The sequence below is a fragment of the Doryrhamphus excisus genome, chromosome 6, assembly GCF_030265055.1.
Source record: "Doryrhamphus excisus isolate RoL2022-K1 chromosome 6, RoL_Dexc_1.0, whole genome shotgun sequence".
Taxonomy (NCBI): Eukaryota; Metazoa; Chordata; class Actinopteri; order Syngnathiformes; family Syngnathidae; genus Doryrhamphus; species Doryrhamphus excisus.
Genome location: NC_080471.1, coordinates 20,570,519 through 20,587,383, shown reverse-complemented (window position 1 = coordinate 20,587,383; position 16,865 = coordinate 20,570,519). Strand labels below are relative to the sequence as shown.

At 42.6% G+C, this 16,865-nt stretch overlaps 1 protein-coding gene across 1 annotated transcript in view; it reads left to right on the top strand.

The window, feature by feature from the left end:
* jph3b (junctophilin 3b) overlaps nt 1-14,820 on the top strand; it is a 49,497-nt gene extending 34,677 nt beyond the window's left edge. The window contains exons 5-7 of the mRNA XM_058075211.1: nt 4,713-4,837; nt 4,930-5,891; nt 11,688-14,820. Of these exons, the coding sequence (XP_057931194.1) occupies nt 4,713-4,837; nt 4,930-5,891; nt 11,688-11,768 (1,168 nt within the window). The 3' untranslated portion in view covers nt 11,769-14,820. The remainder of the gene's footprint in view (nt 1-4,712; nt 4,838-4,929; nt 5,892-11,687) is intronic.
* The last annotated feature ends 2,045 nt before the right edge of the window (nt 14,821-16,865 follow it).

Here is a 16,865-nt window from a genome sequence, read left to right as displayed (position 1 = left end):
ATGCCGGGTCAGAGGTCATGATCTAATTCAATAGGAGTCTATTTCTTCCCTAAAGGGGGCTTTCTCTGAGGGGTGGGTACCAGATAAACACCTCATTTAGTCACAGAACCTCACACACACACATATAACACACCTCATGGTATTGCATTTGGATGAATGAATCATCTTCCTCCCCGTCATCATCTCACAGTAATGCCATAAATGATGGATAAGCTCCTCTCTCTCTTTCCTGTGAAGAAGACAATCTTCTCCATCTGCTTGTATTTGTCTTCCCAGACATCCTATATCTCATCCCATATCTCTCTCAGCCTTTCCTGTTCACGGTGTCTCCTTAAGGTGCCCCCATGAAGAATTAGAGCTGGAGCCAAGTTCCTTTCATAGAACTGCTTGTCTCATTTGAAAGAGCAAGCATCGTCGTATAACATCGTAATGAAGAGACTTTGTCCAATAAAGTCATAAAAAAGAATTGTTCTTGCTCCTCCTCACCTCCTCTTACTTAAACTCTGGAGTCGTTGGTGCAATACTGTAATTAAGCTGTTGCACTAATGGTAATCATTCACTGATGTTGAAGAAGACCGCGTTCCGATAAAGACACCTCTTTATCTCTACTTTCTCACCTACTTTCCTCCTCTCGTCATCATCATCATCGCTGATCTATCTTTCCTTTGTCTGCTCTGTGTGTGTGGGGGGGGGGGGGGGGGTCATGTTGTATAATGAATCCTCCTTGGATGGAGCATGGAGCCCCTTTCTATCCAGGAAGTTCATACATAGATGAGATGAGGTACGGGAACTTAGAGAGAAAAGAATGAGGAAGTAGTATACCAAGGTGGTAACGGTAATGGTTTAATTCAGTGGTTCCCAAAGTGAGGTACGCGAACCCCCAGGGGTACGGGGGAACTCCCTCGTACGGCCCCAATGGTGAAAATGTGGCGATTCACCCAAAAAATGAGGCCTTATTATTGGTTGTATATATTTCTGTATTTCAGATATTATAAAGAAGGGGGCACGGCGGTTGAGTGGTTAGCGCGCAGAACTCACAGCTAGGAGACCCGAGTTCAATTCCACCCTCGGCCATCTCTGTGTGGAGTTTGCATGTTCTCCCCGTGCATGCGTGGGTTTTCTCCGGGTACTCCGGTTTCCTCCCACATTCCAAAAACATGCTAGGTTAATTAGCGACTCCAAATTGTCCATAGGTATGAATGTGAGTGTGAATGGTTGTTTGTCTATATGTGCCCTGTGATTGGCTGGTGACCAGTCCGCCTCTCGCCCGCAGACAGCCCGCAGACAGCTGGGATAGGCTCCAGCACCCCCGCGACCCTCGTGAGGAAAAAACGGTAGAAAATGAATGAATGAATAAAAAAGAGGGTTGTGGTTCTTCAAAATGTTGGGACACCATGGGAAGATTCCAGTGGACGCTTCATACTCAATAATCAGGATCAAAACTAGCAAATGTCGCTGCTTTCAGTGCTGCTCCAGCTTTTTCTAAAATGGTGCATTCAGGTGCATCACATAACTCCTGGGATGCAAGTTGCCGCTGCATTCAGGGACACTTGTAAATCACAGCAAATGCAGCCTAAAGTTGGTGATATTTACAAAAGCAAGCACTTGTTGCTCATACAACAATAAGACAATGTTGGATTAGCATGCAGGCCTCACAGCTAGGAGACCCGAGTTCAATTCCACCCTCGGCCATCTCTGTGTAGAGTTTGCATGTTCTCCCCGTGCATGTGTGGGTTTTCTCCGGGTACTCCGGTTTCCTCCCACATTCCAAAAACATGCTATGTTAATTAGCGACTCCAAATTGTCCATAGGTATGAATGTGAGTGTGAATGGTTGTTTGTCTATATGTGCCCTGTGATTGGCTGGCCACCAGTCCAGGGTGTACCCCGCCTCTCACTCGCAGACAGCTGGGATAGGCTCCAGCACCCCCGCGACCCTCGTGAGGAAAAAGTGGTAGAAAATGAATGAATGAATAAAAAAGGGGGTTGTGGTTCTTTAAAAGTTGGGACACCATGGGAAGATTCCAGTGGACGCTTCATACTCAATAACTAGCAAATTTCACTGCTTTCAGTGCTGCTCCAGCTTTTTCTAAAATGGTGCATTCAGGTGCATCACATAACAAGTTGCCGCTGCATTCAGGGACACTTGTAAATCACAGTAAATGCAGCCCAAAGTAGGTGATATTTACAAAAGCAAGCACTTGTTGCACATACAACAATAAGACAATGTTGGATTGAAATGGGGCTGCACGGTGGTTAGCACGCAGGCCTCACAGCCAGGAGACCCGAGTTCAATTCCACCCTCGGCCATCTCTGTGTGGAGTGTGAATGGTTGTTTGTCTATATGTGCCCTGTGATTGGCTGGCGACCAGTCCAGGGTGTTCCCCGCCTCTCGCCCGAAGACAGCTGGGATAGGCTCCAGCACCCCCCGCAACCCTCGTGAGGATAAGCGGTAGAAAATGAATTAATGAATTTTAAGATAAGTAGAACAAAAAATATGACTGGCCGAACATTCATTCATTCATTCATTCATTTTGTACCGCGGGAGTGCTGGAGCCTATCCCAGCTGTCTTCGGGCGAGAGGCTGTGGTACACCCTGGACTGGTGGCCAGCCAATCACAGGGCACATATAGACAAACAACCATTCACACTCACATTCATACCTATGGACAATTTGGAGTCGCTAATTAACCTAGCATGTTTTTGGAATGTGGGAGGAAATCGGAGTACCCGGAGAAAACCCACGCATGCACGGGGAGAACATGCAAACTCCACACAGAGATGGCCGAGGGTGGAATCGAACTGAGGTTTTGTTTAACCTCTTGACTTGTTTGTACCCCACCGCCACTGTAATGCCTAAAGGAGGTTTATTTCATACGTGTCCATTTCTTAACTCACCTGCTTTCCACACTCCACTTGTGTTCTCATCACCATGTATCTCCCACAGCTACATCCACTCATGGGCAGATTGCTGTCTGAGTCAGTGAGGATCATTGCCAACATGAGCGTTTATCTTGACAGCCCGCCATCCGCCTTCTCTCTGTCGCCATTAACCTGCCTCCCCCCTCCTCTTCATCATCTACTCGAAGTTTATTCATCAACTCTGCTTCCCCCCCCGACACCTGAATCTGATTTCTTCACTGTATTTTATTTTATGTGCCATCTTTATTACCATGAGATGATGTTCTGATGTTGAACTGAACCTTAATCACGTGATGTTCCTGAATGTAAAGTATGTTCCAAAGCATCCCGTACTGGGATAGGCAGTTTGTGCTCTGATAGAACAAAGCAGTACATGACCTTTATTATGACGCAGGAGTGGACTCGGGGGGACAAAAATTTGGCTCACTACAAAACAGGAACTCATAAACTGAAAGTGACTGAAAAAGTCAAAATTAATGTGATTCATGATGCAAATTCTAATGTGGGCACTAAAAGAGGGGGAATATTTTTGTATACTTTATAGGGTTGAACTCTGTAGGTAGAAATGATATCATTATAGGTAGAAATTAGGAATGCTCCGACGGTCGGGCACTGATCAATATCGACCAATTTCCGTGAAAAATCGGATGTATTTTGAAGCTCTCCTTACGATTTATCCATCCATATATAACACTTATCCTCACAAGGGTCACGGGCATGCTGGAGCCTATCCCAGCTGTCTTCCCACTTGACAGATTTTCACTATTTAAGGGGGACCTATTATGCTTTTCCTACTTTTTTTTTTACCTCTAAATGTAATTATAATGTCGTATTCTTGTGTTCCACGATGCCAAAGTTTCAGATCACGAGGTTTGCGCATTTGCAAGCGAGCCCTGAAAGAAGTTCGGAATGACTCAAAACGCTCTGTTTGAAAAGGCGTGGTAAAACTGTTCCTCTGTGATGTCACAGAGGGGAGGACTTCCTTATATGGTTCATAGTTAGGAAGCATAGTTAGTTGTCCAATCACAGCAGAGCGGGTCAGACAGTTTTGGCAGGAAGCACAAATCAAAGGAAATACATTTAGAATAGGTGCAGATTGTGCAAACTCTAAAACGTTTTCTGTGCAAGTTATTGTGTGTAGCTGCTCTATAGAAGACCACAACTCAATACAAAGGGTTGAAAAATTAGCATAATAGGTCCCCTTGAAACAAAAGCAAATTTGCACATTAGTATAATTAGTATAGTATTAATATTAATATTATGAATATTATATAATAATATTAACATTAATATATATTAATTAATATTATATATTATTATATGTTAATATTAGTATATTAGTAGTAAAATTTGGCTCACTACAAAACAGGAACCCATAAACTGAAAGTGACTGAAAAGTCAAAATCAATGTGATTCATGATGCAAATTCTAATCTGGGCACACGTGACAATAAAAAATGAAAAATAAAAAATAAAATTAAAAAAACCTTCAACTATATTAGGAAAGCAGGAAGTGAACAAATGTAACAGTTACTGATTGTAAAAGTACCAGATGGAGGGTTAGGATTTAATAAGCTTTGCTTCTTCCTACTCCTTTTGGACATGTGGAACTGTGAACTGATTATGTGATGCATTCAATTGTAATCTGATGCATGTTCAAATGAAATAAAACCATTACCATTACCATATTGTCTGGAAAATACGGTAATTGGGATTCACTAGACTTCAAGTTGTGACTAAAATGTTGATAAGAATTTACCGTACCGGTTACATTTCTTTTCCTGTTTGTCAGGACGGCTCACGCTCAGGGTAAAGCAGAAGCGGCAGTGGCGGCAGCTCAGAAAGCTCAAGAGGAGAGTCGCATGGCCAGACTGACTGCCAAGCAGTTCTCGCCATCATTCCAGCACCCGGGAAATGGTAGGCGCACACACACACTCACATAAGACCTGTACGTATGTACGTATGTACTTATGTATGTACATGTTAGTCAATTCTCTCCCTTTTTGCAGGCATGGAGGTGCAACGTCCAAAATGTCAAGTCTCCAGCGAGGTTGAGGGTGAAGGCTTGTCGAGTAGCGCTGGAACGGCGGACAGTCCTGACCTCTACGTGAAGAGCACCGGCTCAGACGACCCTTCCAACGCCACTCCGGATCTAAGTCCTCCTTCTTCCTCACCTCCGCATACACCTCCTCCCCCAATCAGACCATCCCAGCGCAGCAAAAGCGCTCGCTTCCATCGGCAGAGTGCGGTTGACCACGGAGACAGAGGGAAAGAAGGAGGAGAAAAAACGGAGAAGGTTGGAGCTGGAGCTGGAGCGCAGACGGAAATCCAGGTGTTGATTGAGAGAGGAAGTAGAGACGGGGAAGGCGGAGGAAAAGTGGAATACATGAGGGCGAAAAGCTGGAGTGAGGAAAAGAGGAAAGGGATGTCGCACAAAGCCGGAGAAGTCATCGGCGGACAAGGAATCAGCAGGGCCAATGGACACAAACACGGATCCTCCAATCACAAGTCTCGGGGCCACGGCTCGTCTAATCATAAACAAGCCCGAGGAGACAGATGGACAGAGACATCGTCTTCTGTTTCTTGGACGTCTGGGCAGAGGGGGGCGCACGGCAGGGGAGGACGTCTCCTCGAGCAGGATGAAGAGAAAATTAGCAATTATGAAATGGAGATGAAGCCTTTACAGCCCAGAGACTCCACGAGCAAACCCCATGGGCACGGCGAGGAAAAGCACGGACACAATCATTCCCACGGGGAGGGGTGCTCGCACACCTTGCAGCGACAGAGGCATAAGAACCGAGAAGGGAAAGAAAGCAGGGAAGGGAAAGACCAGTTGGAGAGTGTACGACTGGGGGAGAAGATGGATTCTCGGCCTATACGACGGGACCTAACCCTCTCCCCTCCTCTGAAGTCCTCCCCCATCGCACCGGAGCAGCAGGATCACAGACTCGCACCGCGCAAAGGACACTCAGTAAGACCATCATTAACATCAACAAACACAAAAAGACAGCTGTCTTCGGGAGAGAGGCGGGGTACACCCTGGACTGGTCGCCAGCCAATCACAGGGCACATATAGACAAACAACCATTCACACTCACATTCATACCTATGGACAATTTGGAGTCGCTAATTAACCTAGCATGTTTTTGGAATGTGGGAGGAAACCGGAGTACCCGGAGAAAACCCACGCATGCACGGGGAGAACATGCAAACTCCACACAGAGATGGCCGAGGGTGGAATTGAACTCGGGTCTCCTAGCTGTGAGGTCTGCACGCTAACTACCCGACAATTGGCAATTGGCGACTCCAAATTGTCCATAGGTATGAATGTGAGTGTGAATGGTTGTTTGTCTATATGTGCCCTGTGATTGGCTGGCTGACCAGTCCAGGGTGTACCCCCGCCTCTCACCCGAAGACAGCTGGGATAGGCTCCAGCACCCCCGTGATTTTTGTGAGTAATTTATTAATAAAATAAAAAATAAAATATAGAAATATAAGTCATGTACAAATTTAGTCAACAACAAAGAGAAATGGCGTGCGAGTGGTTAGCGTGCACGCCGCACAGCTAGGATACCCAAGTTCGATTCCACCTTCGGCCATCTCTGTGTGGAGTTTGCACGTTCTCCCCGTGCATGTGTGGGTTTTCTCCGGGTACTCCGGTTTCCTCCCACATTCCAAAAACATGCTAGGTTAATTGGCGACTCCAAATTGTCCATAGGTATGAATGTGAGTGTGAATGGTTGTTTGTCTATATGTGCCCTTTGATTGGCTGCTGACCAGAGCAGGGTGTACCCTGCCTCTCGCTGGGATACGACAGCTGGGATAGGCTCCAGCACCCCCTGCGACCCTCATGAGGATAAACGGTAGAAAATGAATGAATGAATGCTGCGAGTGGTTAGCGAGCAGGCCACGCAGCTTGGAGACCCGAGTCCAATTCCACCCTCGGCCATCTCTGTTTGGAGTTTGCACATTCTCCCCGTGCATGTGTGGGTTTCCTCCCACATTCCAAAAACATGCTAGGTTAATTAGCGACTCCAAATTGTCCATAGGTATGAATGTGAGTGTGAATGGTTGTTTGTCTATATGTGCCCTGTGATTGGCTGGCCACCAGTCCAGGGTGTACCCTGCCTCTTTGCCTGAAGACAGCTGGGATAGGCTCCAGCAACCCCTGCGACCCTCGTGAGGATAAGCGAAATATCCATTACATAACATTTTCTGTAGTTATTTCCAACATATTTTAACCCCTGCCTTTCAGAGTGTTATTATTATTATTATTATTTTGTCATAATCCTGAGGTTCAGCCTTGTGTTCACCCATTTGCATTATGACCACACAGAGGATTTTGTTAGTTATTACATCATATTGCCTTTAGCTGTTGGATGGCCTCCACCAGGCTGACCCGACATGATAATACATTAGCATCAGTAAGAAAATTAAAATATAGAATCTGCAAATGAAACAAATGGAAACATTTTATGATGAAAAAGCTCACCTACGGACTTGTGTGTGATGTATAGTTTTGCACTCCTCAATTGCACTTGACTTGAATATCATTCGTCTGCAGCAGACTGGCCCTGACACAGTGAATGATGTTATGTAGTAGTCAGTGATTTGCTGGCCTCTGTTGCATCAACACACACACACAAACACACACATAAACAGACACAGAGAGAAACCTAGTGGTCCTCTCTGCACCTTAGTAACAGCAGACTGGCAAACTAGGCCTTCCTCTCAGATGCCCCCCTATTGGTTAACTAGCGCTCTGTTGCTAGGGAACAGCTTATGCCTTGCTTCAACAGCGGCCAATCAGTGAGTGTGTATCACCAATGGTGGTGGTGGTGGAGGTGGGAGGGTGGGTGGGTTGAGGGGTATGTGTGTGTGTGTGTGTGTGTGTGTGTTTGCAGCTGCAGAGAACCAAGTGGGATTTGTGTAAGGCAGGTTCACAGCATCCACAGTTAGTGAGATAAAGACACGTACAATGCTGCAACACACTCATCCTGCTCCTACCGTGACTTCATGAAGTCAGCTTTATTTCTAAGTGTATCGTTTGGGACAATATGACAATATGATAACCAACAAATACAGCTTTGCTTGTGATCAATAGCTTACGTGTGTTCTATCAACATTGTGTTATTTTCAACAAAAGTGCAATAATCTTAATACGGTCTCAGTTGGTGATAGAATATGTTCAGCATATTCAATAAAAATATCAATTAAAAAGGAGATATTTTCTCAGTTTTCGGATGATGGCAACGTTTTTGAAGCATTGGAATAAGGTTGTCCCGAAACCAGAAGGTTGGTAGTTTGATTCTCGCTCCATCCACCCAGTGCTTGGGCAAGCACACTTCATTACCTTGCCTCCAGTGCTGCCCACACTGGTGTGTAAAGATTTGATGGTAATCGAAGAGGCCAATTGGCAGCCACTGTTCTGGGCAGCTGTGACTACAGATGTAGTTTACCACCACAAGTGTGTTACTGAGGAGTGACTAACATGAATTAAATATTCACTTCACTGTGAAGCACTTTGGGTAATTTGAAAAGAGCTATATAAAAAACAATCTACAATTATTACTAAAAAAATTGTTACTAACATAATTATAAAATTAGCTTAATTATAATTATATTAATTATAATATTCATTCATTCATTCATTTTCTACCGCTTTTCCTCACGAGGGTCGCGAGGGTGCTGGAGCCTATCCCAGCTGTCTTAGGGCGAGAGGCAGGGTACACCCTGGACTGGTCGCCAGCCAATCACAGGGCACTATATTTTATATATATATATATAAAATATATAATATAATGTGAAGCACTTTGGGTACTTTGAAAAGAGCTATGTAAAAACCAATCTACTATTATTATTAATAATTTTAGTTATTAACATAATTATAAAAAATAGCTTAATTATATTATATTAATTATAATATGTAATATATATCTATAAATATAATATTATATTATATAATAATGATATAATAATGTAATAATATAATATATTATATATTATAGCTTGGCAAAATGTGCGCCAGACTGTAATTAAGTGTAAAATAAATAAAATAATAAGTAAAATACGCAAACCCAGGCATCATTTTGGCAAAATTGTTCAGTATTGCTAACCAAGCTTATAGATTATGGGAGAAATTATTACAATTATATAATAATCCTTAAAGTTGGTCTTGTTGATTAGGAATGTGAATACTTGGAAAAATTGTTAAAATGGAATTCTAATGGATTTAAAAAAAAATTAATATATTTTTATGTAATTTTTTGAAAAAAAAAAAAAAATCACTAACATGCAATCTTACATTCTCAGCCTGAAGACATTCTTTCAGGCTCAAGCTCATTGATCATCACGTCTATCGCGATTGTTTCATCTAGAGAAAAAAGTGATTAAAACTCTACGCTAAAATCCTCCCAATAGGCTACATATTTGGCCTTCCATTATTAAAACGTACTTTAAGGTTGCTTTGAACGCATCACCTTCACTACATACCAGTTGATGCTATGTTGAAAAACATTACTTCAGACATAAGAATACTCAAGACCAGACCAGAACAAGGCCATTCAGTTCTGCATTGAACATCCAATTTAAGATAAAGCAGCACTCATCTGTCAGAATATTACGTATTATTCAGCATTGTGCTTCTGAGTAGCAGTGTCATCTTACGGAGTAGAGAAAGAGCAGTCTGTCAGAGGATTTCATCCACCTGTGGCCTAATGATATGCCACAGATCTGGGATAAGCCGATTACAGGGTTCATCATCAGAAGACTCATTATCTCATTCATTTGCAACAATGTTTCCGTAATGTAGCTTAATATCAGAGGAGAGTTTGGCTGTGAGGGTTGTTTGTGTATTTCCCATTAAATATAACAATAGGAACGTTATTCATTACAGTATATGTTCTTCCTTTCATTCGGTGAAATTATTATGCATTGGTTTGTCCCAAAATGAAAGAAAAGCCGTGCATCAGTAATGCTATTAGTAATCCAGCATGGACAGGTGGTCACATTGGCCTTCACCTACATCACCTTAGCCGTCAGCAACCATCTGCTGAAGTGTCAATGAGCTAGACGCCAACTCCTGGTGGGATCTTTTAACACAACACTGCTAAAGAAAATTGACTTTTTTTATACCGTTGTCACAAGATGATGTTTTTATCTTAGGTTGAACCTACACTTGAATCTCTTGAAGCAATGATGAACCAAAAATGCACTACAGTGATATCTCGTTTATTGCGGTTTAATTGGTTACCAACCTGACTGCACGGTGGTCGAGTGGTTAGCTAGAAACCTGAGTTCAATCCCACCCTCGTCCATCTCTGTGTGGAGTCGCCAGGTTAATTGGCGACTCCAAATTGTCCATAGGTATGAATGTGAGTGTGAATGGTTGTTTGTCTATATGTGCCCTGTGATTGGCTGGCGACCAGTCCAGGGTGTACCCCGCCTCTCGCCCGAAGACAGCTGGGATAGGCCCCGGCACCCCCGCAACCCTCGTGAGGATAAGCGGTAGAAAATGAATGAGTGAGTGAGTGAGTGAGTGAATGAATGAATGAATGAATGAATGGTTCCCAACCTGACCTTGATTAGCGGGACTCCATATTTATACATAGAATATTTTCACTTTTTTGGAGCATAGAAATCCTGTTTACAATGTTCCAAATATGTTTTTGAACATAATTAGAGCTCTCTAAACCTGAAATAACACCCCTATAGTTATATTTCTATTCATATTAGCCAATGTAATAGACATAATAAGAGTAACTAAGCCTTTTAAGACATAGACTGACAATAAAAGATTATCGGTAATGCATGGCTCGTGACGGACTCCGCGACCCGCACGTCATGTGATTCAATCTAGAGAGGTCGATGGACATGATGTCTTGTGTAAAAATTTGTGTAAACACCTTGAAAAAAATTGGGTGGCTTATTATACTCAGTAAGTCATTGAGGCTTAGGAATATACTGTAAGCATGTATGTAAGTATGTGTATGAGTCAGCATTATTACTATTTTACAGTTATGCTAACAGTTGCTAGCTTAACTTAACCAAGCAGGCGATAGTACATTTGCAGTAAAACATGTTTGCGCATTATTTCATTATGTCATTTAGACCTTTTTAATGAAAAAAACTTAAACTATATTAGGAAAGCAGGAAGTGAACAAATGTAACAGTTACTGATTGTAAAAAATAAAAATAAAAAAAATAATAAAAATAAAATAAAATAAAATAGCCCCCCTCGTGAGGAAAAAGCGGTAGAAAATAAATGAATGAATGAAAATAAAATAAAAATAAAAATTTAAACTATATTAGGAAAGCAGGAAGTGAACAAATGTAACAGTTACTGATTGTAAAAGTACCAGATTGAGCGGTAGGATTTAATAAGCTTTGCTTCTTCCTACTCCTTTTGGACATGTGGAACTGTGAACTGATTATGTGATGCATTCAATTGTAATCTGATTCATGTTCAAATGAAATAAAACTATTACCGTTACTAAAAAAATAAAAATAAAAATCCCAGGTCAGGAGGCTTTTCTACCCCTGTTGAACAGCTCAGGGGTTACCATGCGTCTACATATGTGTGTAGTTCGATTGATGCAGATGCAGATGTGCCCTCAGGCTGCCGCTTTGATCAGTTCAATAATGCCTAATCTATTTTTAGCACAGTGCAAACCAGATGCATTAAATCTGCGATATCTGCACCTGTGTGTTTTTGTGTGTGTGCGCGCCATTATTTACACATAAGCCCTTTTCTCTGTCTCCCACACAGGTCTACAGCGCTATCCTGGTTGCCATGGTGATTCTGCTCAACATTGGAGTGGCTATTTTGTTTATCCACTTTTTTATTTAAGAACAGCTTCGCTTTTTGGAATGAGCCTATACGTGCTATGACTATACTGTAAATCCCGATGTTATCACAAAGGACCTGCTGCCCCTTTGTGCTCCTGGCAGAACGACTTCATCCGTCTGAAGCGGACATTGAGGGCTAAAAGGCAAAATCGGGCTAAAGTGTGCTTCACGTGTGAGCTAACCGATCTCGGCCCAGCTAACCGTGGAAGCTACGTTGCAGTGCATAGCCCAATGAAATGGATGTAAGAAGGGTACGCCAGCCTAGGTCGACTGGGCTGCAGGGACATACTATTACAGTCCAGAACCTGGACTAAAGTGAGCTTCACCGGTTCACATATTAACTGGAACTGGTCTGATTCCCAGGCCATGGCATTACGGCAAGTAATGCCTGCTTCCACTGACTGGAGATAAAATATATACTTTTTTCATCTTCAAAAATCATAGTTTTCAACAGATTTATAAGTAATTTATTTCTGAACATTTTCTCTCTTGTACACTCCTGATCAAAAATGTATAATTTCAAAGTTGAAAAAAATTGCAAGAATTTATATTTTGCACTGAAGGTCAAAATGCAAAATAAGGAATGGGAATTTTGAGTAACCGATTTATTGCAAAGAAGCATAATAATAATAAATAGGCTATACATCAGCTTATATAAAGTTTGTTGTCCTGTTGAAAAACTACCATTACCATTACCACATAGTCATGAGATGCCCCCTGCAACATCTACACACAATGACCATTTGACGCCCCTGCACAACTCGAAGCTCAATTGTTCCATTAAAGGAAAAAAAAGGACCCCCACATCATAATGGCGATCGCTTCCCTGTGAGGTGTGGATCTCCTTGCCATGCCAGTAACGTTGGAAGTCAGAGTTACATTTTTTTTTCCACCTTTCAATGTCCCACACAGTCATGAGATACCCTCTGCAACATCTACACACAACTACCATTTGACGCCCCTGCACAACTAGGAAAAAAGGACCCCCACATCATAAAGGCGATCGCTTCCCTGTGAGGTGTGGATCTCCTTGCCATGCCAGTAACGTTGGAAGTCAGTGTTATTTTTTTTCCACCTTTCAATGTCCCACAGTCATGAGATACCCCGTTCAACATCTACACACAACTACCATTTGACGCCCCTGCAACAACTCGAAGCTCAATTGTTCCATTAAAGGAACCACCTTTCAATGTCCCATTTTTGTTGCTTTCATGCAAATTCCAAAAGTTTTTGAAGACTTGGAAGACTTTTTTTCTTCTTAAAATCCTTTTTTCACAGATGCAGTCCGATGGTTAGCACCATTAATAACCTGCATTTGGTCCCGGGAATCCTCCCCTAACTTGACAGCCAATAGTATCCCCCCGGCTCAGGGCTGGTGACCTGTCAAGCGTTTCACATTGGTGTTACATTTTTTTTCCACCTTTCAATGTCCCACACAGTCATGAGATACTCTGTGCACCATCTACACACAACCACCATTTGACGCCCCTGCACAACTAGGAAAAAAGGACCCCCACATCATAATGGCGATCGCTTCCCTGTGAGGTGTGGATCTCCTTGTAATGCCAGTAACGTTGGAAGTCAGTGTTGCATTTTTTTCCACCTTTCAATGTCCCATTTTTGGTGCTTTCATGCAAATTCCACAAGTTTTTGAAGACTTTTTTTCTTCTTAAAATCTGATGGTCAACAACCTTCATTTGGTCCCAAGGATCCTCCCCTAACTTGACAGCCAAAAGTATCCTCCGGCTCAGGGCTGGTGACATTTGTTTGGGTCAACTGTTTTGTTCCATTTTGTTGTTTTTGTTCCATAACCCTCAGGATCTTTGAAGAATTTTGAAATGTCCGTCTTACAGCGAAACAACAGCAATTCTACAAGAGACTTTGCTTATGCATCTCAATAATCTCACCATCTCTGACATTGAATACACATTTTTGGCCTTTAGAGAGTGTGGTCTTTAACTTTTGATCAACTTTAATGCTTGTTTGCAATAAATTGCTTCCTCAAAAAAAAATTTGTTTCACATCCAACTCTTCTTTGTGAAGATTTGTAACATTTTGATCAGGAGTGTTTAAGCTGATGGATATATTAATTTTGTAAACCCTACTCTTCGGTTCTTCCCCTTACCTGGATGTTCTTCTTCTGATGATTTCTTTCATCTGTGTCAAGAGAGACACACGGAGGTGCTGAATCACAAGCTTGGCGGCCGCCTATCCATGTAACCTGGACATACACACATACGTATACACACACAATCATTTTCACACACTTTACTTGTTTTCCCATCCCACTCGTCATTCTGCATCGCTTGTGTGTGTGTGTGTAAAGTGCATGACTTTGTGTGTGGTGTGTGTGTGTGTGCCTCCGCAAAGCCACATCGCATACATCTCATGAGGATGCGCTCGCTATTCATCCACACCCAGCCTACCACCATCCGTCTCTCCCTCCTACTCTCTTTCCCACCTCCACGCACCCGTCGGTGAGCTGTGCTTCCTCTGAGTTGGTGGTAGTTTAGGACAAATCATCCTTGGCAAAGCCCAACACCTGCTGCCTGCTGTGCAACTGGCAGAGGCTTTTAGAGACAAATACTGCATGAATTCAAGTTCATGCGGAATTGTTGGTGTGACTTAGAATGTAGGAATCATGCTCTGGTTTGGATTTTACAACTGAATCTAAGAATTGAGCTTGGGAGTAGTGTCGGTTTATGTCAGTTTATGTATACCAGAAAGATGTTTGATAAAGTGCATGTCAACACCTGCATTGGTTTCTAGTAGGGATAGCCATAATAATTGGTTATTTGGGTAATTTATCCATTGATTATTAAAATGTAAGGTAACCAGCAGAGGTGCTGTTGATTCGTTCTCAACTTCTTTGTAGTCTAAAAACGAAAAACATCAGCGAAAACAGTGATTCCATGGAATATTAGTGTGTTGCGAGAGATCATCAGGTGAAAATATTCATTCATTCATTTTCTACCGCTTTTTCCTCACAAGGGTCGCGGGGGTGCTGGAGCTGTCTTCGGGCGAGAGGCGGGGTACACCCTGGACTGGTCGCCAGCCAATCACAGGGCACATATAGACAAACAACCATTCACACTCACATTCATACCTATGGACAATTTGGAGTCTCTAATTAACCTAGCATGTTTTTGGAATGTGGGAGGAAACCGGAGTACCCGGAGAAAACCCACGCATGCACGGGGAGAACATGCAAACTCCACACAGAGGGTGGAATTGAACCCTGGTCTCCTAGCTGTGAGGTCTGCGCGCTAACCACTAGACCGCCGTGCCGCCAGGTGAAATATATTTACTACAAATACTGTATTTGGGCTGCACGGTGTTCGAGTGGTTAGCGCGCAGACCTCACAGCTAGGAAACCAGGGTTCAATTCCACCCCCGGCCATCTCTGTGTGGAGTTTGCATGCTCTCGCATGCATGGGTTTTCTCCCGGTACTCCGGTTTCCTCCCACATTCCAAAAACATGCTAGGTTAATTGGCGACTCCAAATTGTCCATAGGTATGAATGTGAGTGTGAATGGTTGTTTGTCTATATGTGCCCTGTGATTGGCTGGCGACCAGTCCAAGGTGTATCCCGCCTCTTACCCGAAGACAGCTGGGATAGGCTCCAGCACCCCCGCGAGGATAAGCGGTAGAAAATGAATGAATGAATACTGTATCTTTGTCTTCTATCTATGCCAGTGATGCTTTGTGACAGGCAGAATAATTAAATGCATTTCCACTAAATGACAGATGCAATAACATTGTCATTTTGCATCTATCATATCTGAGAAACTGCAAATATTTTTTAACCAACACAGCATTTCAGTACACTTTAAACCTGGTAACGCTTTGAAACAAAGACCTGACACCCCATAACCACAGCAACAATCTGTCCAGTAACATGATTATTGATACTGATACTGATTTCTATATTGAGGACACCAATCAGGCATATTGGGATTCAATCATTTAGCCACTAACAAATAAACAAATACTAATGATGATTACATACAAATGACTATCATTGGCTGGCAAAAGCCTTAACCAATTGTAACCGAGTGGGAAGCCATTCTTCTCTCTACTTTGAGTTGTGGACTCCTATAGAGCAGCTACACACAATAACCAGCGCAGAAAGCGTTCTAGATCTTCCAGAATCTGCACCTATTCCAGCTGTACTTCTTTGGATCTCCCGCGGAAACGGTCCGTTTTAATTTATTCCACCCTCAGCTCTCATCCAGGCATGCCCGCTCTGCTGTGGTTGTTCACAGTGCTCACAAGGACTTCAGGATAGCTGCCGATCCCAACTTTACTGGAGTTATAGGGGTTAATACTAAAAGGTCTGCTTTTAACATACAACCATATGTGTTGGATCCCGAATACGATATTTTTTTACAAAGTTTCTCAAGAAAAGGGGTTACTTCAAGATGTCTCTATTTTAGTTTGAGGTTGTTATTGTCATTACCTGTTTACCTGTGCGTCATCAGGATGGATTTTTTTTTTTTTTGCGGGAATACAAATGTTTATCGGCAACTCCAGACTCTGTGAGCTTGTAATTTGCACTCCTGCAAATTACAAATTTGTATTCCTGTATGCGCACTCTATAATGCTACGCAGACACAGCTTTTGTTCCATTACTTACACAAAATAAACACAGATAGGACACTGATAAATTGTTACTGCTTGGTCTTCTGATTCTTCTACACGACCAAGTCAAGTTGGAAAGACTTTAGGCTTCAACAACAGTTTGTCGGCTAGTCCAGCTGCATACTGGCACACAGATTAAAATATTTTACTTTTGCTGGTAAGGAATCAGAAACTCCAACCACTTCTGCCTGATGTTTGCCTCGTTCAAAATTCTAAACAAACCGTAGAAACACTTCCCAGGAGACATTGCTACCACCATAAGCAGAGAAGCAGAGCTTGGCCCACAGCGCACGCCCATATCAGGAAACCCGGCACTCTGTGATGTCACAGAGAGCCAGTGTTAAGAAAAAACGATCTGAAATTGAGCGTTCAGAGCTATCCCAAACTTCTTTCAGGGCTCACTTCCAAAAGCGAAAACGTCATGCTTTTGCATGCTTTAACACGTGAATACAACATA